Genomic DNA, 21,931 nt, shown 5'->3' on the forward strand with positions numbered 1-21,931 from the left:
TTTTGGATTCAACTCAGAACCCAAAGGGTGTGAAAGACTCTCTCCCACTCGATTTCTAAATCACATAATTACACCCTTTATCCCAGGCTCCCAACCCCCAGGAGGCCCTAAAGAGAAGGAGAAGGTGAGAGAAGACAGAGGGAAACATCATCTACCCCAAAACCCAGCTCCCCACATCCTGCTTTACTGCCCACTGAATGCAAGATGGCCCAACCCCCAGGTGTCCCCAACCTGAACACCCAGGTCAACAGCAAAGTCACCTGCCACCTGCACAGGGAGCAGGTAGCATGCTCTGTGTCCAGCCAGGTGGGCATACTTGTCCTGTGGCTCAGGGGCTCTTCCACTGTTAGGCCAGGTGCTGTGAGGCTTGTTGTGTTCTCTACCAGATCTCCAGATCCTCGAGCCAGCCAAGGTTGCAATACACTAGCCTTGGGTTGTGTATCTCTCAAGCCAGCTTGCTCTAACTGGAGCACTCCCCACATGTGTTAGCCAGAAAGAAGGAAAATATATATTACTCAATCAGTTTTGTGCACTGGAGGGAAAATAAAAACTCCAGAACTTTGCATCTAAAGGGGCTTAACTAGTTGAGAAGTTGACAATAAAAAAGGAACTTCGATGGTTATTAGAAGGTGGATATGGAAGCTTTCATTGAATCTGGGAAGCAGCATCTGTGCAGGGTTTTCTGTGTGTGTGTGTGTGTGTGTGTGTGTGTGTGTAAGAGAGAGAGAGAGACCCAGAAAAAGAACAGATCCCAGCTGCCAGCAGCCCCCAGCATCCTCAGCTGCAGGAACCAGGAGGGGCACCCCTGCCTCACCATCACTCAGCATCTTGCACACCCCAGTGAGGAGGGGGCCCTGTGGACAGTTCGCCCTGTTTCCTCCCATTTGTCCTTACACTCAGCTGAAGCATGATTTGCCCTGGCCTCTGCTGCTGCTCCCAGTTCTTCTTTCTGCCATCCAGGAGGCTGTCTTCTACTCGCAGGAGCCCCTGTGGATTGCAGACACTGGGCCTGACTTCCTGGAGACCAGCTCTCTTCTTCTTTTCCCCAGATAGACAACGCTGGGGTGCCTTCCCCTGTCTTCTGTGGCATGCTGCTTTCTCTAGGGGAGATCTAGTTAGCGTGTGTCTCATTTTGAACGTGGAACCAAGGCCTGTCTGCAGGTCTCTGGATGGGTCTGACTGGAGCAGAACTATTGGTTCTTCTTTCTAAAACTGTCCGCTAGACCTCAGCACCACCGACATTCTATGCCAGATACTTATTTGGTGCCAGGGGCTGTCCTGGGCATCATGGGGTGTTCAGCAGCATCCCTGGCCTCTACCCAGGGGATGCCAGTAGCACCTCCTAGTGAGGCAGGGGTACCTTTCCAGTCCTTCTAAATTTTGATAACTAAAAATGTCTTCAGACATCACCAAATGCTCCCTGGAGACCAGAATCACCCCTGGTTGAGAACCAGTAGTCTAGACCCACCACATCTAGCCAGGAAGCCACAGCTTACATCATTCAGGGTTTTCCACAAGACACAAAGCCTAGGCAACAGAGGAGAAAGGATTTCTGTTGCTCCCCAAGTGAGGCGTGGCAGAGGACTTAGCAGCATGACTCTGGAGTGTGCCTCTCCAGAGCCCAAACCTCAGCTCCCCCACATCCTGCTGTGTGACTTTGGGTCAGTGATGTGGCCTCTCTGGGCCTCCAGAAAGGAGTGCAGTGTTGTGAGGATCTAAGGACAGGGACCATGGAGACAGGCAGCACAGGCCTGCAGAGGACATCTGTGGTCTTCACTGTCCTTCCCTCTGGCACTTACAGCACCATCCACAGTGCCCCTGCCCCGGACTGGCTGCTGCACCAAGAGGGGATTTGATCCAGTGCGGGAAGGTGCATCAGACAGGGAGGGCACACAGAGTGCCTCCTCTTAGGTCCCAGAGGCCGGACAGCCGTGGGCTAATGAGGTGAATGGGCACCCTCAGAGGATAGGTGACACGGTTCCAACTTCAAACTATTGGACTTTTCTCTGGCTTAATTTCATTTCCCAACATTTTCCTTTTAAAAAAAAAATTACAGCTAGGTTCTCTCTAATAGTGCCCAGGAAGTAACGTTTCAGTAAAATGGATGATGATAGATTACAACTCAATATGCTCCCTCCAAATGGATTTGATGCATCTTGGGTTTTAAAAACATTCACAGAACAGTTCATCCTCCATGGGGATGAGCAGCACCTTACCCGGGAGAGAAGCGATGCCCAGAAAACCTCATGAGTACAAAATATGTCTGGCAGAACCCCGCCGGGCCCCACTGCCACCACCCCAGCTGCTCCTGCCTTGGCTTTCTTATGTGTGTGGAGGAGCCATCCTAAGAACACCTCCTAAAATGAGCACACACCCACATTCCAGGCCAGCACATCTCTAGAGCACCTTTTCTGTGGAGCATAAAAGAATCCCTCCAGTGGAGGCATGGGTTGGTGCGACCCCGGGAGTTCCCCTCTGCTGGGGACATTGATCTTGTAGTCCTCTAACCCAGATGGAGCACTGTGTCATGGGAAAGGCCCAGGCTCCACAGGTTCTGGGGCAGGAATGAGCTCTCACAGCTGGGGCTTCACGGACAAGCCTTGTGAAGTGGGCCTGGCTGTTCAGGGCAACTGTCCAGGGAGAAGGGACAGCATGAGCCAGGTCTAGAGCTGTGCTGTCCAGCACGGGGGCCACCAGCAACAGGTGGCTACAGGGCACTTGAAACATGGCCTGTCCAAATAGATATGCTATAGGTTTAAAAACACACGAGCTCTGAGACTTAGCATGACACACTCTATATATGAAATTAATACATTTTTGGCCAGGGTCAGCAGCTGACACCTGTCATCCCAGGGCTTTGGGAGGCCAAGGTGGGAGGATTACTTGAGGCCAGGGGTTTGAGACCAGTCGGGGCAACATAGTGAGACCTCTTTCTCTGAAAAAACATTTAAAATAATAACTAGCAATTTTATATAGAATTCACAGTGAAATGATAAAGTTAAATAAAATATGTAATTAAAATTAATTGCACCTGTTTCTATTCACTAGCAGAACATTTCAGGTGACACCCGTGCCTGCCTTCTCTCTCTGTCAGCCCTCGCTGGCCTGTGGTCAGGGAAGTCAGGGGTGTGAGGTGTGCCGGTGCCCTTCTCCCCACTCCCTCCTCCTAGACCTTGAGCTGCTCATATCATTCTTCAGTGGCCAGGACCTCCATGTCAGCCACTCTAAGAGGATGCTCAGAACTTCCTCCTCCACCTTTCTCTCCCGTCAGGGCCCTGCTCGATGTCAGGGTTTATCTGGGAATGTTTACTGAGCAGTCAAATCAGTGTCTTCCTCCTTGGGGTCAGGAGGCCTGAAGGGAGGAGACATCAGACCCTGAAACAAGGCAGCAGGGAGAGGAGTGCAAGGCAAATAGAGCCTGCTGGTGGGTCCTCCTGCAATCACACCCCTCTTGGAGCCACCTGACCTTGCCAATCCCTCTACCCCCACATGGCTTCCACAATGTCCAACCAGATGCTTAGTCTTTAGGGTGGCTGGGCGCCCCCCTCCAGGCACACCCTGATGGGCTTCTGTGAATTTATATTTACTGCACCAGGGGCCATCTGAGCCCCAGCTGTGCATGGGTGCGGCCAGGACCCCATCAGAGTTCCACTTCCCCTGCCAGGACATGGACTGCCAGGCTGGGCAGGGTGTGGAGGGGACAGGATTAATCTCACAGCCACCTCCAGGGAGCCTGATGCAAACTCTTCCATCTTCCTTTGAGTCAGGGTTGAGAAACACACACTGCTTGTGAGGAGAAGCCAATCAATGGTAAGGAATAAATAAGATCGCCCTGCAAAGCATTCAGCACAGTGTGGACTTATCATCCACTCTGGAATCCGGATCACTGACATTTCCAGTAGCAATTTTTTATTTGTCTGCTGTTCTTTTCAAGATGATTTCCAAGTGTAGACATGACCAGTCTCAGAAGAAGCTGAAGGCAGACCTCTGAAATGTAGTTGAAGATTTAACTTCTTACAGAAAATGAGCCCTTGTGGAGAACCAAAAGCCATGGGTTTTGGAGGCAAAGGACCCTCTAAGCTATCATGTCATGCAGGGAGGGTGAGCTGGTTGCACCATGCAGACCAACTTTAACCCACTGCTGGTGACTAGCAGAGCACTGTGTTGAAAGCAATTCTGAAGCCAGGCTGGGATTAGCGGGAAAGTGGTAGGAATGGCTGGGAGAGGCACGCAAGCTTGAATTTTTTCTTCGGTTTGCCAATTTGGCTTTACGTTAGAATCGCCTGGAGAGCTTTACATCCAAATCCATATCTGGACCTCACACTGAACCAGTTCAGTTAGACTCCCTTGGTGTGGGGCTGGGCATGGGTGGCTTTAAGGCGCCTCAGATGATTCTAATGGCCAGTGTGCTGATAGCCATGTCTCTATTGCATCCCAACCCATTTTACTGCTGGAGGAACTGAGGACTGGGGTCAGGGAGTGTTATAATTGCCCAGAGCTATGCATCTAGTCGGCAGTGGAACTGGACTTCCAACCTCATTGGGCTCTCCACCTGCCCCTCAGGCTCTCAGAGGCCTCTGGGGAGTCTTTGCAGACCCAGGTCTCCCCTTCTCTCTTGTGTAGATCTGTGGCTGTGGCATTAAAGCCCATGGCATGCAGAGAGTGCTTCCAAACCCCTTCCCCAGGATCCTCTACCCACTCCCAAGGCAGATCTCCCGAGGCTTGCTGAGCGAGTCATACTCCTGGACTCCCATCAGCCCACTGCACTGCAGCTGCAATCGTGGACTGCAGCCCTGGGGCAGGCAGAAGCCTGGGGGAACATCCAGGGGTAGGTCCTGGAAAGTTCTGGAGCTCCATATGGAGGAAGTCACTTCCTTGGCTGCACACACAGGCTCTCTTGAGAACAGCAGCCCGAGCTGCATCCCTCCAACCTGCCAGGTGCTCAGTGGTGGTGGCCCAGGGGCATTGAGCTCAGCTGTAGCCCCAGCACTAAAGAGGCAACACAGAAGATGTGGCAGGTGTGAACCCTGTTCCGAGTCAGATCCCTGAGATGGGAGACTCCTGGCCTAGATGGGATTAATGGGGACCAGGAGGCAGCCCTTGGGTGGAGCTTGTTTGAGCTAAGAGATGTATTACCGCAACAGGTTCAGCTGGATCTGACATTGCTGTGCCTTCCACAGCACTCCACAGTTTGCTCAGGTGTTTTTCTCCTGGGCCCTACAGCACCCCCAAGAGATGGACTGGGTGAGCTATGTGAGCTCCACTCTGCAAATGGGGGCACCAAGGCTCAGAGAGGAAAGAGACTGCACAGGTCATTTAGCTAGGAAGACTCAGGGAACCAGGCAGCCTGAGCCCATCTGCAGATGCCACTGGGCAGCTCCAGGGCCCCCTGGGCAGAAGGATGTCTCCCTTGCATGCAGCACCTCCTCATTGTTCTCAGCCTCCTCACTGTCCATAGAAATAAAAATCAAAACCCACCAAGGCAGTGACAGGCTGATCCCGGGGAATTCAGAAAGGAAAAGTAAGGACAAGCTCTATCTCCTTAATTAATTCGGGAATGTCCCTTCATTTTTCATCCTGTAAGTCCTCACTCTGTACCTGAAGCTGTACCAAAGCTGTCCAGACACCCTCTGCACCTAGTTAACATTCTCTTGGGTTTTTTTTTTGTTTTTTTCTTTTTTGTTTTTTTTTGAGACAGAGTCTCACTTTGTTGCCCAGGCTGGAGTGCAATCGTGCGATCTCAGCTCACTGCAACGTCCATTTCCCTGGTTCAAGTGATTCTCCTGCCTCAGCCACCCGAGTAGCTGGGACTGCAGGTGCGCACCATCAGGCTGGGTGATTTTGATATTTTTAGTAGAGATGGGGTTTCACCATGTTGGCCAGGCTGGTCTTGAATTCCTGACCTCAGCTAATCCACCTGCATCGGCCTCCCAAAGTACTGGGATGACAGGCATGAGCCACCATGCCTGGTGCTAACATTCCCATTTTAAAGATGAGGAAACTGAGGCTCAGTCAGGTTCCAGCCTTCCCCAATTCCATCAAGTGACTCAGCCTCAGTTCTAGTGTTCTGCCTGAAACCGGCGGCCGTGCCCAGCCCCTCACAATGACCGCTCTGCTTCTCTCAGCAGAAGCAAAGGTTCCTACTTTCCTCCCAGAGGGATGTGGGGAGACACGTTGAGGCACAACCCACTCAGAAACGGAATGCAGTTTCCGAGATGACTGAAACCAAGTTGTTCATGTGTCACTTACACTCTTCATTGAGCTGTCAGCGCAGAAACTAATATTCCCCACAACTCCCCAGTGACTGTATCTAGGCAGCCAGCCTTGCCGCTTCCACCAGCCTTGCCGCTTCCACCCGCCTTGCCGCTTCCACCCGCCTTGTACCTTACAAATGGAGACGTGTCAAGAGTGTAGGTTGACGTCAGATGGCAGCTGGGAATGCTGGGAGCTGGGAGGCCAGGATATTGAGGAAGAGAGGAGGATTCTGCTGTAATATCTGCCACCCCTTTGAGTTGATGGAGAAGATCCCACTGGCTGGGTGGGGGATTCTCTTCTCTTCACATTTGCCTGTTAACTTTCTCAGATAGGAAAGCGTAATTCTTGGGTCAAGTGTTTAAAAGAAACATTCCAGTGTTCCTGTAGGTTCTCAAGCTTTCTGTTGGAGAGCATGAAGTCTTTATAACCATACCTGTCACTTAGTGAACACCTGCCAAGCACCTGGGGCTATCAGCGCATACCTTATTGCATCTGGGATAGCTTTAACAAGGTAAGTGCTAGAATCCTAGTCTCACAGAAGTTCAGAGAGGTGAGATGAGTTGCTCAAGGACATATGGGTAGGGAGTGACTGAGCCAAGAGTTAAAGGTCAGCGTCAGGCCAGTTGGCTATAACTCAGCCTTTAGGCCATGCCACAACACCAAAGACTGGGGCAGGCGCTGGAAACACAGAGAAGCCACATGTGTATGTTTTCGGCCTGATTTCCAGTAGGGCCACGCATAAGTACCATGACATGAACTCAGATGGCCTCCAAGCTCCTGTGAGTGAAGCAGGCATTTGAGTTTCTCTAGCAAAATTGGTGGGTTCCCCTGCAGTCATCCCCAGTCTCCCATGTCACTGACAGTAGTTTATGTAGCTGGAGTTCCCAAGAGACCATCAGCACTGGTAGCCAGAGCCACTGGCAGATGCAGTTGGCATCTCAGAAAGACAGGACATCCAACTCTACCAGCCAAAGAGCCGCCTGCACTTGTGTACTGGGGCACACGAGGCCACAGTGGGAAACATATTTGCAAAGCTGCACCTTCACTCTTAATAGAAGTCTGACACCTCCAAGTCACAGTCACACAGGCTCTGTGTCCTCAAAGCCCTAGGTCACAGAGGACTCTTCCCAGAGTCTTTGAGCAGGGCCTGCACATCCACAACAGGTTCTCATCCAAAAGCTCAAATGACATATTTTCTGAATTAAAATCCACATGTCTGGAAGCATTTGTAAGGCTATGCTCTCCACAGCGATCTACGCTTACAAATAATTGTGGTTGTCGTAAATCATTGGAATCAGCCTTTGAGGCACTTGAAAATCTGACAGCACCATTATTGTGGCTTTTCAAAGTCAGGAAAATGTGTAGATGGGAGAGGGGTCTCATATGCAGGGGATTCCCAAAGATTGATATTCTGTTAATAAAATGACTTCTCCATTCTGTCTCATAAAAATTTAAAGCATCAGCTCATTACTTCAAATATGCAGGTCTTCAAATACACAAGCTGAGTTCTCCAGAAGTCTTGGGAAGACCCTGGGCTGGCTGTCCAAGGAATGTTCTGTGGCCCAAGTTGCATTTAGTACACAACGTATGTGTGTGTGTATGTATACATGTGTATGTATGTATGTGTGTGCATGTGTTTATGTGTGTGTGTGTGTGTGTGAGTGAGAGAGGGAAAGAGGAAGAGAGAAGAGAGGAGAGATGATGGTGGTATAGAAGGTGTAAATAAAGGGTGCTAATTTGTCACTTTAAATTCAGGATTTGAAAGTACAGGTGCTTGATCACACTGAGGAATGGGAACCTGAGTCAAGGAGGCCAGTGGGGCAGCCTGGCACCAGGAAGGCACATGGTCACCGGCACCCACCTTCCAGTTTCAAATCCTGGTTCCTGAATGTTCCGGCTGTGTAGCTTTGACACTTCTCTGCCTTGGTTCCATCTTCTGTACCATAGGGAGAGTGATACTGGGGTCCTGAGATGGTCTCTGTGAAGCAGTTAAGGAAACACAGAGCCCCTGGGGGCCCACAGGAGGTGCTGGGTCAGGGGCTGCAGGGGTTACGGTCCTGTTCTCACTTTGGAACTTGCTTCCCTTGGGGATTCCCATTGTGGAGCAAGATCAGGACACTGGTCTCTCCAGAGGCTCAGAGAAGGCCTTGGAGTTCTGGCAGACATGCCTCCCTCCTGCCTCCCGGGACCAGGACTGCCTAGGCTGCTGGGTGGGAATGTGAGGTCCCCATGGGTGAGGAGCAAGGGTGGGCAGCTTCCTGTCTCCATCAGCCCTGGACTGCGGCAGCCAGCTCAGATGCGCCAGTCCCCCACATCAGAGGGGCTTGTCACTGACAGAGGAGGCATGGCTCCATGGAATAGTTCCCTGGACAGCTGTCAGAACATAGGAGTACAAGCACACAGGGTTTGGGGGTCTGGCAAGATCTGTGGGTATCTGCTCTGTGTCTCACCCTAAGTCAGAAAAATACACATCTCTGTGCTCTGCTTCCTTTTCATCCACAAGCTCTGCGCCCTGCAGCACTTTGTATCCTCTCCAAACCCACACACCCCAGGCTTCCATAGGGGCTGGGCTCTTGTGTCAGAATCCCCTGACATGCTTGGAAGAGGGGATCCCGGCCTCTCCCCAGCTCCATCCCCTCCCCCAACCTGATCTGCTGACCGAGGGTGTGGACCTAACCCCAGGGGATTTTCCGGGGGGAGCTGTGTCAGGGCAGGCATGTGAGCCTTTTGAGCACATAAGCATGAACGTTTCCCCCGAATGGAGCCTCATGCCCCAGAGAGCACACGGAAAGTCATCTTGTGCTCAGTGGAAGTTCTGGGCAGGTGGCAGGCAGCGATGTTTGTGGGGACAGGCCCTAATTTCTAGAGGGTGGCAAGGGGCGACACCCTGTTCCTGGGGCTGCTAATCTTTGTCAGATCTCCAGGGTTGACCTTGGCATACACGTGCTCTAGGAGTGGGGTGGGGCTGGTTGATGCTGTTATGGCCAGGGGTCCCCAGAACAACCACACAACCACACAGCCTCCCCTGCTCCCCATGGGGTTCTTCAGGTGGCATTTTGGTTTGCTAGGGCTGCCGTAACAGAGTACCACAAACCGAGCGGCTCTAACACAGAAAGACCTCTCACAGTTCCCATGGCCAGAAGTCCAAGATCAAGGTGTTGGTTCCTTCTGAGGGTTGTGAAGAAGAGCTCACTCCACCCATTCCCCGAGCTCCTGGTGGTTTGCTGGCCATTTTTGGATTCCTTGGCTTGCAGATGTCTCACTCTGATCTCTGCCTTCGTGTTCACACGGCACTCACCCTGTGTGTGTGTCTCTGTCCAAGTTTCTGCCTTTATGAGAACACCAATAGTACGGAATTAGGGGACCGCCTTACTCCATTATGACCTGATTTGTATCTGAAACAATCTTATTTCTAAGTAGGATCACATTCCGACACCAGGGGTTAGGACTTCAACATGTGAATTTTTGGGGGAGATGCAATTCAACCCTCAATGGGGGCCATGACAAAAGGAAGCCAAGTCCTGCTCTGTTAACACCTGAGCCCAATAACCCCTCACTGTAGGGCTTTCCGCCAGAACTGAGCAGGAGATAGGGCCTTACACTGGAGACTTCTGCTCTGCGAGCTGCCTCCCTCCCACGTCCCGTCCTGAGACCATCCACTAACTTTGACTGTGGAGGGGGAAAGGCATTAAATAAGCTGACAACATGGAGGAGGAGAGGCTCCCTTTAGCACACTGTGACCCTGCCCACTAGTGACATGTGACTGGGCAGAATTGTAATGCCCCTTTCCTGGAGGGAAGGGCACAAGGAAGGGGTGAGCAGAGCTAGATCTGGCAGGAAAACATGGACTGAATTGTCCCTCTCTAAAAGGTCATCTGGAAGGGATCTGGTGCTCATCCAGATGCCTGCCCGGATCTGGAATTAGAAAGAAGTCGTTAATGGCAATATCGAAACCCTTGCCTCTTCTCATCAACAAAAGGAGCTGGGGGCTGTCGGAGCTAGTGTGGAGCATAGCCAGCAGCCAGCCACGGCAGGCGCAGGGAACCACCTACATGGGGCCGCGAGAAAGCAGCTCAGCCAGCCACAGCCGGGCCTGGAGGGGGCATCCCAGCTACCCCCTGCCAGTGGCCACATGGCAGCAGTGTCCAGGCCTGTATTCAGCCAAAGCATCTCTTTGCTTGGAGGCCCTGATAAAGGCCAGACATTGGCTTTTCAAAGCAGAAATTGTCATTGTGCACAGTGTGGACGGGCAAGTGACAAAAGTTCCAGACAGCATAGAGTGACCTCATGGGAAAGGGGTTCTTGGAGCCGGAAGGGACCCCAGAGCTTCCTTTGTCATGTCTGCAATGCTGAGATTCACATCTTGGCGTGGCCACTAGCCAGGACTTGGACTGCAGTAAGATGGAGCTGGGCTTCCCATGCAGGAGACCCTGACTTGCTGCTCATCTCTCTGAGCCTCAATTTCCTCACCTGTAAAGTGGGAATAATGATTCTCATTCTGCTGGATAATTGTACGGTTAGAGATTGTACACATAAGTGCTCGGCCCAAAGGAGACACTCAACTGGGAATTATGATGTCTGAGCCAGGTGGAGAGCTGAGACTTGCCATGAGATCTCTGAGAAGCAAATGCAATAGATTTTACCTCTTAATTATCTAAATGGTGAAATTTTAGATTGTCTTGAATAATTTTATTCTGTGAAATCTACAGAGCCTGCAAATAACAATTTTGATCTTGCTGAATGGTTTGATGATATCTGGTTCTTTCAATAAATCCTTTTGGGAGAGCCAAAATGCTAAGCCTGAATTTAGCAAGGTATAAAAAACTATAGACATTTTGAAAAAGCAATTTGGCATCGCATAGCAACAATGTGTTGGCATTCAGCTAATTCATTGTTATTATTAGGTGTGAATTCTAAATTCAGGTTTTTTTGTCCCTTTGAATTCATCACTTCTCAAAATAGATTTCTTTAAAGTATAGATTTCCTAAGTGTTCACAGCTCCATTTCCCCATTCAGGCTCCCAAGCATATGAGAGGAGACATAGCCACAGTCCCCCACAGGGTCAGAGGGCAAAGGTAGACAGTGGTGCTGAAAATGGGATGCTAACTAGAGGGTCCTCAGAGTGGACTCCTTGAGAGCCTGTTCCAGAAAGGGGCATTTCTGTGGAGGATCACAGTCCACCAGCTTCCTCCTCCTCCTCTTCGCCAGCTCTACAGCCCAAAGAAGGCTTAAGTATAACCAATTAAAGATAGAAGCACTGAGTTCCAGCTCAAGCTCAGTTCTTTCTGTACCTGGGTCCTCACCTGGCCAGATCCCCAAGCTGAGAGCCACCACCGCCTTCTATCTGCAGGTACTCCAGGTAGAATACAGGTACTAGACCCCCAGTCAGAGGGGAGTACAGGTGCTGCACCTTCCATGGCCACTGACTTGCTGTGTGATATCTGGCAACCCCTTTCCCTCTCTGGGCCTCAATTTTTTCATATGACAGTGGGTGGAGGAGACAGTGTTATATGATCTCCAGACTCTCTCCCAGCTCTGTGGGTCTTTTCTATTTCATGTTAATGCTGGATAATGTCCAAATATGGCCAGGGGTGCTGGACACACTTGAGAGAGTAAATGGCCTGATTTGGGTGGAGGGTAGAATTCTGTTGAAGGCTTTCCCTGACCTCATAACATGGTATTAGCACCCTTGCCTGGAGCTGTCTGGTGGCACCGAGAGGACTCTAAGATACATGGGCTGTGTCTTTCCTCGCCCTCCCCCAAAGAATGAAGGTCCCTTTAGGATCACCTGACCGCGGCTATTGTCAAAGACCACCAGGATCCGAACCCAGGGAAGAGGCCTTCCTTGCCAGCATTCTTTCCTGTGCATGACATACTTTGAGCTTTGCAAAATGTTTTCAAAATTGTTCTGAGCCCTTCCTTCCATGCAACTTCCTTAGGAACACAGAGCCAGGATCGGAAGCAAACAATGGGACCAGACTCTTTTAGTTAAAAGATCATTGAGACGATATTGTCCCACCTTTTTGTTTTTCACATGAGACATGCAGGTCCAAGGAGTGAACAGAGATGCCCAGGACCATATGACAAGTCAGCAGCAGAGTTGGCGCCAAAGCCAAGACAGCCAGCTATTAGCTAATAGCTGGGTTCTCAGTGCAGCTTGGATTTCAGAGTCAGACGGACCTAGGTTCAAATTCTGCCTTTACAATTACTGGCCATGTGACCTTGGGCAAAGTATCTAACCTCCTGGGACATCTGTTTCCTTGCATGTAAAACAGAGATGGTCATATCTCCCAGGGCTCAGCAAAACCACATATGGAAAGTGCTTAACACAGTGTGTAGAATAAAACCCAGCCTGATGAATGTTCACCATCATCATCATTGGTGTAAACTGTTATTGTTATTTGAGGAGGCAGTCTCAGATAAATTGAGGGTTGGGCTGGGAAACCGTGGTCTGCAGGGCACAGACAGGCCCTGGCCCATGGCCACTCCAGGCGGTGCTTAGCTATGTCCTCATTAACAGCTTCCCTGTCTCTCCGCAGGCTAGTGGAGCTCTTCTCCACGGTGCCCATCGGCTCCCACTGGGGGGTGCTGTCCAAGTGCTTGGCGTACAGCAAGGCCGCATCCGACCCCTTTGTGTACTCCTTACTGCGACACCAGTACCGCAAAAGCTGCAAGGAGATTCTGAACAGGCTCCTGCACAGACGCTCCATCCACTCCTCTGGCCTCACAGGCGACTCTCACAGCCAGAACATTCTGCCGGTGTCTGAGTGAAGGACCGCGCTCCTGCTGAAGAGTTTAGAATGAGGCAGCGGTGAGAAGAAGGGTGGGAGGGCGTGGGGGCCCCTGGGTGGACACCACCAGCCACCAGTCCCTGGCATGCCCAGTGATCCTGGTTCCCTGGCTTGTAGGGGCTCCAGAGCCTGCTTCCTGGTTCCTCAAGGGCAGATATTGGACACTCCTTATTTGTCACCAAAGGATGACTGTAGGCCGTGTGCTGGCCTTTCTTTCTAAGAAGCTGCTTTGAGCTCCTGGACTCACCTGAGGCTCCCTGGGGGATGACACTCAGTTCTGTCACTGTCAAGGATGCAGAGAGCTGGTGGTAGGTGGGAAGCATGGTGTCCACCTGCCTGCTGACCACTGGACGCTGCTCCATGCTGAAGAAAAGTGACAGTCTCCAGGGGACATTTCAGCCATGCTGAAAGGGAGGCTGGCAGTGGTCATTTGGCCCGGATCTAACATGGCACCTCGTCTCCACAGGGTAGTGGTGGCTGCTTCAACCCAAATATTATTCAGCTGGTACTAACGACATTGTGCCCAGCTGGGACTCTTGGGCTCTGTGCCTGAGGGAAAATGTTTCACAACTAGTGGCTGCCCAATTGCTGCTGACCAGTTGTCTTAGAAATGGTCAATTGGATTCAACTTTAGTCCTCTCCTTCCCCCTAAAAGCGAATGTTTGTGTGTGCAGACAATCTTAGCATGAAAGTGGTTTAAATAGGCTGGTCCTACATGTATTAGGTTCTTTCAAGTTTGACTGGGAGGTCACCTTTTTCTGATTTACAAGTCCTAATTGTTGGAGCTCAGTAAAGGTAGGAGGAAGGTGGCTGGTTGGTCCTCCCTTCCCCCTGTTTGTGACCTGAATTTACAGGAAGTGTTTCAACTTGTCTTATGCATCTTATCTGGCATGTCCTGGGTGATGGATGGGCAAGAACTGGCCTGAGCAGGGATTTTTGCCTTGATTTTAAGTCACTGGGTTCCATTGTCCTGGCACCTCCATTTCCTTAGTTTCTGTAAGCCTATTAACAGAAAGTAGAGGCTGTTCAAGGTTATCAAGAAAGTGCCCTGTGCTAATGATGAGATAGTGAATTTTTTTTTTTTTTTCGAGATGGGAGTTTCACTCTTATTGCCCAGGCTAGAGTGCAATGGTGCGATCTAGGCTCACCGCAACCTCTGCCTTCCAGGTTCAAGTGATTAGAGACAGTGAAATTTTTATGGAATACTGCACCTATAAAACACATGCCAATCTGTTAGCAGTCCTGACTTGATTTAATAAAAACCAAGGAGAGCCACCCCTGCTTTCTGGCCATCTCTTCTTTGTCTACCATTTCAAATTGACTTGTGAATACTCAGAGCAGTTATTTTTCAATCCTCCACTCTAAGTGATTCCTCCAGGGTGGGAAGCACGGGGAGCAATGGAATCAGATGGCTCATTCTCTCCTTCCAGCTCTTTACATCCTAACTTTGGAGGTATAGAAGGAAGGATGTGGTCCAACGGGAAGGAAGTGAAGAGTCTATTGGTTTTTACTTCTAGGCAGTCCCAATTTTTAAAGGCAGAGAAGTATCTGCATCTTTATTTGAAAAGACGTCTTATTAACTCTTAGCTCCTCAGTTAGAAAACAATTCACCTGGCTTAGTCTTGTCTAGTTTCAAAGTTTCCACGGAGACTAGAATGGAGACAGGTGTAGCTTCCAAGGAGGCCTTGGCATCTTGCAGTTGCTGTCAGAGATGGGCTCATATCTGCTTGGGGAAGCCAATGGGGCACAATCCTTCCCAATTTCATGATCTGGGGCATCATGTCGGTAGCTGAAGTCAGCCACGGTGGGAGTGTTTATACCATGAAAATCAGCAAGTGCTGTAAATCAGGCCTTTTGCCCCACAGAGAGCTGATTGTGAAACATCTACTAGCACACCACTGCCAGACATGACTGTGTGTGTCCCTGAAACAAAATTGCTCTGGCTCAGAGCTCCTTTGGCCACTCATATTACAATAGCAACAGACATTTGCTTCCTGGTGGCAAGTAACTGTGCACCCTCCAACATCCCAACCCCAGAGGGACCAGTGGGATTGAAAACCAGCAGAAGCCAAGACAGGATGCACAGCTGAATTGGAGGAGAGTAGCTCCCTTCTCACACAAACGCTTTCAAAGTTGGGCAAAAGTGGCCCAGTGCATGAGGTCAGTCAACAGCCAAATTCCAGCAGCAAAATACATTTTCATCAATATCACTTTGGGAGAGTAACTGTGGCACATGCTCTTTCTGCTTTCTCTGTACTGTATAGGCAACGTGTTGTACTCCCAGTAGCAACTAGGTCTCTTTTACCTCTTCTTTAGCCAAGAAGCAAGATCTGTCACCCACAACATCACATATCTTGAAAAGATGCTTTTCATAATTTTCACTATACCTCTAAAACCAATTGTACCGACATCACGTAGACAAAAACTCCAGATAAATCCATTGATTGGGTATTTTCATTATTATTTGGACACATGAATTAAATCCCAAGGGAAAGTGAGAAGAAAATTAATGTATTAGCAACCAGTGTTAGCCAACTCTGCTGTAATTACCTTTAGATAAATGTTTATTTTCATCTCTATACAGTCTATCAAATTTGCCCCCTGGCTTTATTACTCCCAATTGAATTATCTACCTCATTTTGTTAATTTAATTTATCAAAGGTAACATTGTTTTCTCAGGTATAACACATAGAAACACCAAGATTTTCAGCATCTGAATCAAACTAAAATTACTTGCTTGACTTCACTCCAGGGTGAGACTTGACCTTTAAGGCCCAAACTCTGGTGAACTGTTGGACTGGGTAGAAATCTTTCAAGAAGCTTGGAAATAAGGCCATAAAGGAGGGGCTTTCAAATTCCTAAATCCACATATAGGGCTGAGTTCCTAGTCCTACACAATCAGAATTTGCCTTTTTAAGTCACCCTGCAACTATTCCGGCTTTTTATATGGCACCTTTCTGAGGGAGGGGATTTTACAGCCGAGGGACCTCCAAAGGGAACGTCCATTTGCATGTGTGCCCTGGTATTTGGGGTTTGTCTCATGGTCAGCTCGCCTCTCAAAGATGGCTTACCAATCACCTGCCTGTTTTTACTTAGAAAGCAGGCTTGGGCAGGAGGGGAAATGGATTTGAACCATCTCAGACCAACTCTATCTCTTCTAGGACTCAGCTCAGCCTCCTGTCCCCATGAGCAATAAAACTCTCTCCTTATGTCTGTGAAATTCGTTTTCTTTTTCATGGTGCCTTTCTTTCTAAGAAAAGATAGAAAGAATGGGGCCAGGTTCATGTCCCGGTTGTCACCCTTTTACATGCTTGGGTGCAGGTAGATGAGGCCTTCCCATGGCTACAGTGTGACCCTTGGAGGAACCAAAGGCTGTGCATTGTTAGAATTTAGCCCAGATGCAGGATAAACTAGCTTGCCTGAGTTTAATGAGGATATTATATCAGGTGCCAGGAATCCCTTGGGTCAGCTCCTATCCTCTGGACGGGGAGCACCATGGGAAAAAGAGGTCCGAGTCATATTTAGGGCTTCATGTGTCTGGAAGGGAGCCATTAGCTCTTAAATTATTCACAGAAGTCACCACGGAAGGTTGTTTAAGATGCAGATTCCAGCATCCCCTCCTCAGAGATCAATTTCAGCAGGGCCAGGCAGGACCTGGGTTTCCGCACTTTTAATCATCGATGCCCAGGTAACTGATAGGAGTTTTCTTCAAACCATCCCCTAAGGAGAAATGATCTTAGACACTTGGATAAACTCTATAGAAAATTGAGTGTTTCTATTAATAACTATCTAGGTTTCAATTGTCTTGTATCTTTCCCTAATTCTCCAAACAGTTCAATCTCCAGCTTTATTCAATGGCTGGGCCATTTTGTTCTTGGAGGGACAAAATTGACCTCTCCATGAAATTGCAAAAACCCATCTTCATTCCTTTTTATGGGGCTCCAGGTCATAAGGATGAGATATATTTGGGGTACTGGCAGAGGATGGCAGAGCTGGCTGGCTCTGAGCCAGGAAGCCTTGTTAGAGGAAGGAACTCTGGCATTCAGAGGGGTCCCCTTGGGGGCACTTGCTTGGGTCTTGGATCAAACTCTACTGGGGCAGCCTGGCTGTGGGAGGTGATGACATCTGCCACCTCTGCCACTACCCAGAGCTTGTCCTGCCCTCTTCCCAGCCAGCCTCACACACAGGAGCTGAGCCAGGCTGAGGCAAGGTCAGCGAGAGACAGTTCTCCATGCCAGTATCTGGGTGTGGGTCTCTTGTTGGCTCCCAGCTCATCCCGTGTGGCTGACCCTTCCAGGTCACTTGGAGCAGCCAGTAATGACAGTGTCCTAACAGCTGGTGGGTATGGAGGAAAGACTAGACATCAGGCTATGGACTCACATGGAGGGCCCTGGTGTTGGCTCTGGGACCTGGGCTGGGCCGGACCTGGGGAGAGGGTGGGTGGAGCTTGGCCTCTGCAGTTTGCGCTTGCAGGTTCAGGGGAGAAAGTTGTCTGAGATCAGGGTTTAGGGGTAGTGTTTCCCATTAATCTTCATCATAATCTTTTGATGTAGGTGCTGTTATTATCTCTACGTTACACATCTGGGAGGATTTGAAAGTCCTGGAGACAGGGAGGTTTGGGGGAGAATGCAAAACAGGGCAGGGCTCTCAAGGAGGGTGGACCAGTGACCATGGGGAAACTGAGTGTTTCTATTAATAAGTATCTAAGTTTCAATTGTCTTGTATCTTTCCCTAATTCTCCAAATGGTTCAATCTCCAGTTTTATTCAAGGACTGGGCCATTTTGTTCTCAGAGGGACAAAATTGATCTCTCCATGAAATCCCCTGCACCTCACTCTGGGCAGCTCTAGGCTCAGCAGATGTTTTTCTGCCATTAGGAAACAGCCCCTTACTCTCAGCTCCTGTGCTAACACCCATACCCACCAGCTGGGCGTTGGGACCTCTCCCGTCATATGGCTGCCACTTGCTTGGGAAGGAATTCTCCAGACTCCTTTTACTTTGTATGTGTTTCTAGGGGAATTCTGAGGGAAGAAGCTTTGCAGCAACCTCTGTGCCCAGAACATACGGCTCACAAGTCCTTTGTGCCGACAGGGAATCTATCTAATTGTTTTAGTGTGTGAGGCTCATTGTCAGCCTAGATTTCCCTGAAACTCTGGGCCAGCAGCCCCCAGGAGCATCAGTAGGACCCTGCATTTCCCCTGGCACCAAAGTGGACCTCTTTGCACCTTGCAGCCGGGAGAACTGACTTAGAGGGCCCTGGTGTTGGCTCTGGAACCTGGGCTGAGATGGATTTGGGGAGAGGCTGGGTGGAGCTTGGCCTCTACGGTCTGTTCTTGCAGATTCAGGGGAGAAAGTGGTATGAGAGCAGTGTGGTTTGTAAGTTCCCCAACTTCCCCGCTGGCTCACACTGTCTCCCCAGACCAATGGCCTATTAGCCCCCAAAAAGTTAGTCCAACCCCAGGCCAGCTGCCTTTGCTCTGCTGTGGCCTAAGTTCTGGCCTGGTCAAAGGAAGGTGGCAGGAACTCCAGGCTTGCTCCTGCCCCCTCACACCTCATTCCACAAATGCGGAGTGAAAGAGCAGGAGCCAGACACATCTGGGGGTTGACTGTCTAGAAAGGAGGAATCAGAGGTCCCAAGGAACACAATCATGCAAATTCCTAGGGAATCTGCATCAGGAGAAAGAAGCGGCTAGGACACATGGTGGCTTCACTCAGCCTGGCCAAGACATCACTGTGCAGAAGAAGAGATCTGTCAGGGGTCCAGAGGAGCGGAGTCCTGGAGCCTCTGGGAGGGTGGCATGTGGCAGCTGCAGGCTGTGGTCCAGAACTATGAGCAGACTTGCCTGTCACTCTCCAAACATTTACTGAACACCTACTGTGTGCCAGGCCCTGTGCTTTGTCAGGCTCTGGGGGAGACAGGTCATTACTCTGCAGTGTGGGAAGCGGGGCTGCCCTGGAAGTGTGTACTCAGTGCTGTGGGGGTACAGAGGGAGGGCTAGAGAACTTAGCTGGTGGGAAAGGAGGGTTCTGGAAGGCTTCTCAGAGGTGGTGGCATTGGGCCAGAACTTACAGTAGGGAAGAGCATGTGGCAAGGCACAGAGGAGATGGGAGCCTGCCTGGTGAGGGGTCCAGTGGTGACAGAGCTCAGTGTGGGTCCAGAGATGGTGTCAGGTGAGGGCTGAGAGGGGAGGGCAAGTGCCCCTTGAGATGGGCTGAACGTGATGATGATCTGTGGCCAGTGGGAGATGATAGAAGTCTTGAGGTTGGGAATATAAGAATTAGGTCTCTTTTAGAAAGAGAGGACATGGAGAAAATCCATATATTTTTAGCTACCAAAAAAGAGAAGGAAGAAAGAAAAGAAATAAGAAGAGAAGCAAGACAGAAAAGAAGGAAGAGAGAAGGAAGAATGGGAAAGGAAGGAAGAAGGAGAGAAGGAAGGAAAAACAAAGGAAGGAGAAAAAGGGAAGGAAAGAAGAAAGGAAGGAAAAAAGGAAGGAGGGAGGGGAGGAAGGCAAAGAAAAAGAAGGAAGGAAGGAGTCCTAGCCACTTCTTTCTCCTGATGCAGATTCCCTAGGAAGTTGAACGAAGAAGGAAGGAAGGAAGAAAGGAGAGAAAGGAGGAAGGAAAATGAATCTCATTCATTTTGAGGGGCATCTTCATTACACAGCGTGGGGAGGGAAGCATAATTCACTCTTAAGAAACCAACCACACCAGCCAGGGCCCATCTTCTGACAATATCCTGAAGGGTTCGAATGTTTGTCTTCGGTAGGGAGTGCCACACATTTAATATCAATGCAGGGTCCTGATGGGCACTGCCACATACCCCCAGGACAAACGGAAAAATCCACACAGCAGAAACAAGCAGTTGGCAAAAGCTGTCCTCATGCTACTTGGCAATTCAATCACCCTCCCTTCACTCCCACACCTATCTCCGGGTGTTGCCCGTACAGTGTGTCATGTAAATAGCATCTAGCATTTAAAGGTCAAATTTGATGAGTCTAATCAATCTTAGCAGTGTTCCAGTTCATCACGTATACCCATATTTAAGGACTTTTAAAGTAATTTGGATTTTTAACTCAAAAGACGATGTGTACCCCTTGGGGCATGCGTGTGTTCTTAGGAACACCAGCGTGTGGTATTTCCTGTGTCCTCTCATGCATGCTCAGCATGTCACTGTTGTACTCATTCCCTGGCACGGAAGAATTGTTGCACATCTTTAATAGAAGCCAAAGCCCATGATTTGATGGTTTCAAGAGCCTAAAATCTGTATTTGGAGAGAGGAAGTCTACTCTGAACAGTGAGAGTTAAGAGTATCACCATCAAGGCGCAAGGCTTCAGTCTTATCCCGGACAATCCTCAGGGATTGGGTTTGATGTCGGGGGAGCATTGGATGCCATCACGTTGACACTCAATTGATTGGGTGACCCAAGATGGTCAGTTTCCTAAGGACCAGACCATAGTGACTGCTCATGCATCGGCTGAAATACCAAACACCCTGCACCAAAAGACTCAGCTTGACATTGCCTTGCACTCATGTATTACCAAATCTTTGCTTGAATTATTAATAGTAACCAAACCCTCTGCTCTAACAACCTTCGAATGTCAAGTTCCCTTGCAAGCTGAAATTGTTCCAAACCTCAACACTCCTGTTTTACAACAAACATGTAAATACAACCTCTTTTGGAGTGCAGAAACATTTGCGGAGTCTGGTGTGCCACCAACCCCATCAGGATTTCCCCAGGGGAAAATGGCTAACTCTGGATCACAAACAGCACAAATTAAAAAGGTGCCTTGCCTGATGCCCATTACCACCTGGGGTGGTTTTTCTAGACACCGGAATAGGCCAGATTTAATTTTCACAGGCTCATCTGGGAGAAGGATCAAATCCTGCCATCTGGATGTGCATTATTAATGCTGGTGTTTGGTGAGGAAGCTCCTAGGAATGCATAGATCTCTCCTTCTGCCATAGTATGTCGTGTGTAGTGGATGCCAGTAGACAACTTTAGCCACTCCCGTCCGTCCTTCTTCATGGAACACACTCATTTCGCCACACGGAGGCTTTACTCTGCCCAGTGTCCAATGGGAGAACCATCCCTTCCCTTTAGTGAGAGGACAGCTGGCTAAATGCTATCCTCAGTCCTCCTGGAGGCTCCTAGTAATGAGGGCACTGAACACCAATTCTTTACATTCCTTGAATTATCATAGATTCTATTTTTTTCATGTCTGTGAAAAGTGGGGTGGGGAACTCACACCAACCATAGCTTGGGGCATCCAGAGAGTGGCTAGTAGATGATAGAAGGGAGTCCAGTTAAGGAAACCTAAGGTATGTGCCAGCTGGTTTAGCATTCAATATGGAAATGCACTTTATATTTATTTGCACACATCAAGAATACTTTTGGAAACCAGGATTTAGAAAAATAAAAGATATTTCTTTCCTGGGGACAAAGTGACCTGCAAATGATTGGCTTATGTACAATGTTGCAATCCCTTAATGTCAGACTCTTAGGAAAATGGGTGGGACATCTGTGTGTTTGTGTTGGAGTGAATGTGCCCATAACCCTGTGCTCCCATAAGTCTGTGTGCCCGTGATCATATGCATGTGGGTGAATGTTTGTGTGCCCATGATTATATGCATATGGGTGAATATTTGTGTGCCCATGAGTATATGCATATGGGTGAATGTTTGTGTGCCCATGAGTATATGCATACGGGTGAATGTTTGTGTGCCCATGAGTATATGCATATGGGTATATGTTTGTGTGCCCGTGATTATATGCATGTGGGTGAATGTTCATGAACACAAACAGCTACACTCAGAGTAGAAAACAAATGAAGCAAAAGTTTAGCATCCTCTCATGTGTGTCAACATTGTAGTTTTACATTTAC

General features: G+C 49.3%; 1 protein-coding gene across 1 annotated transcript in view; it reads left to right on the plus strand.

Annotated features, from left to right (window-relative positions):
- GPR26 (G protein-coupled receptor 26) overlaps positions 1–19,556 on the plus strand; it is a 28,395-nt gene extending 8,839 nt beyond the window's left edge. The window contains exon 3 of the mRNA XM_003816330.6: positions 12,795–19,556. Coding sequence (XP_003816378.4) covers positions 12,795–13,026 — 232 coding nt within the window. The 3' untranslated portion in view covers positions 13,027–19,556. The remainder of the gene's footprint in view (positions 1–12,794) is intronic.
- Positions 19,557–21,931: the final 2,375 nt, after the last annotated feature.

The sequence above is a fragment of the Pan paniscus genome, chromosome 8, assembly GCF_029289425.2.
Source record: "Pan paniscus chromosome 8, NHGRI_mPanPan1-v2.0_pri, whole genome shotgun sequence".
Lineage (NCBI taxonomy): Eukaryota > Metazoa > Chordata > Mammalia > Primates > Hominidae > Pan > Pan paniscus.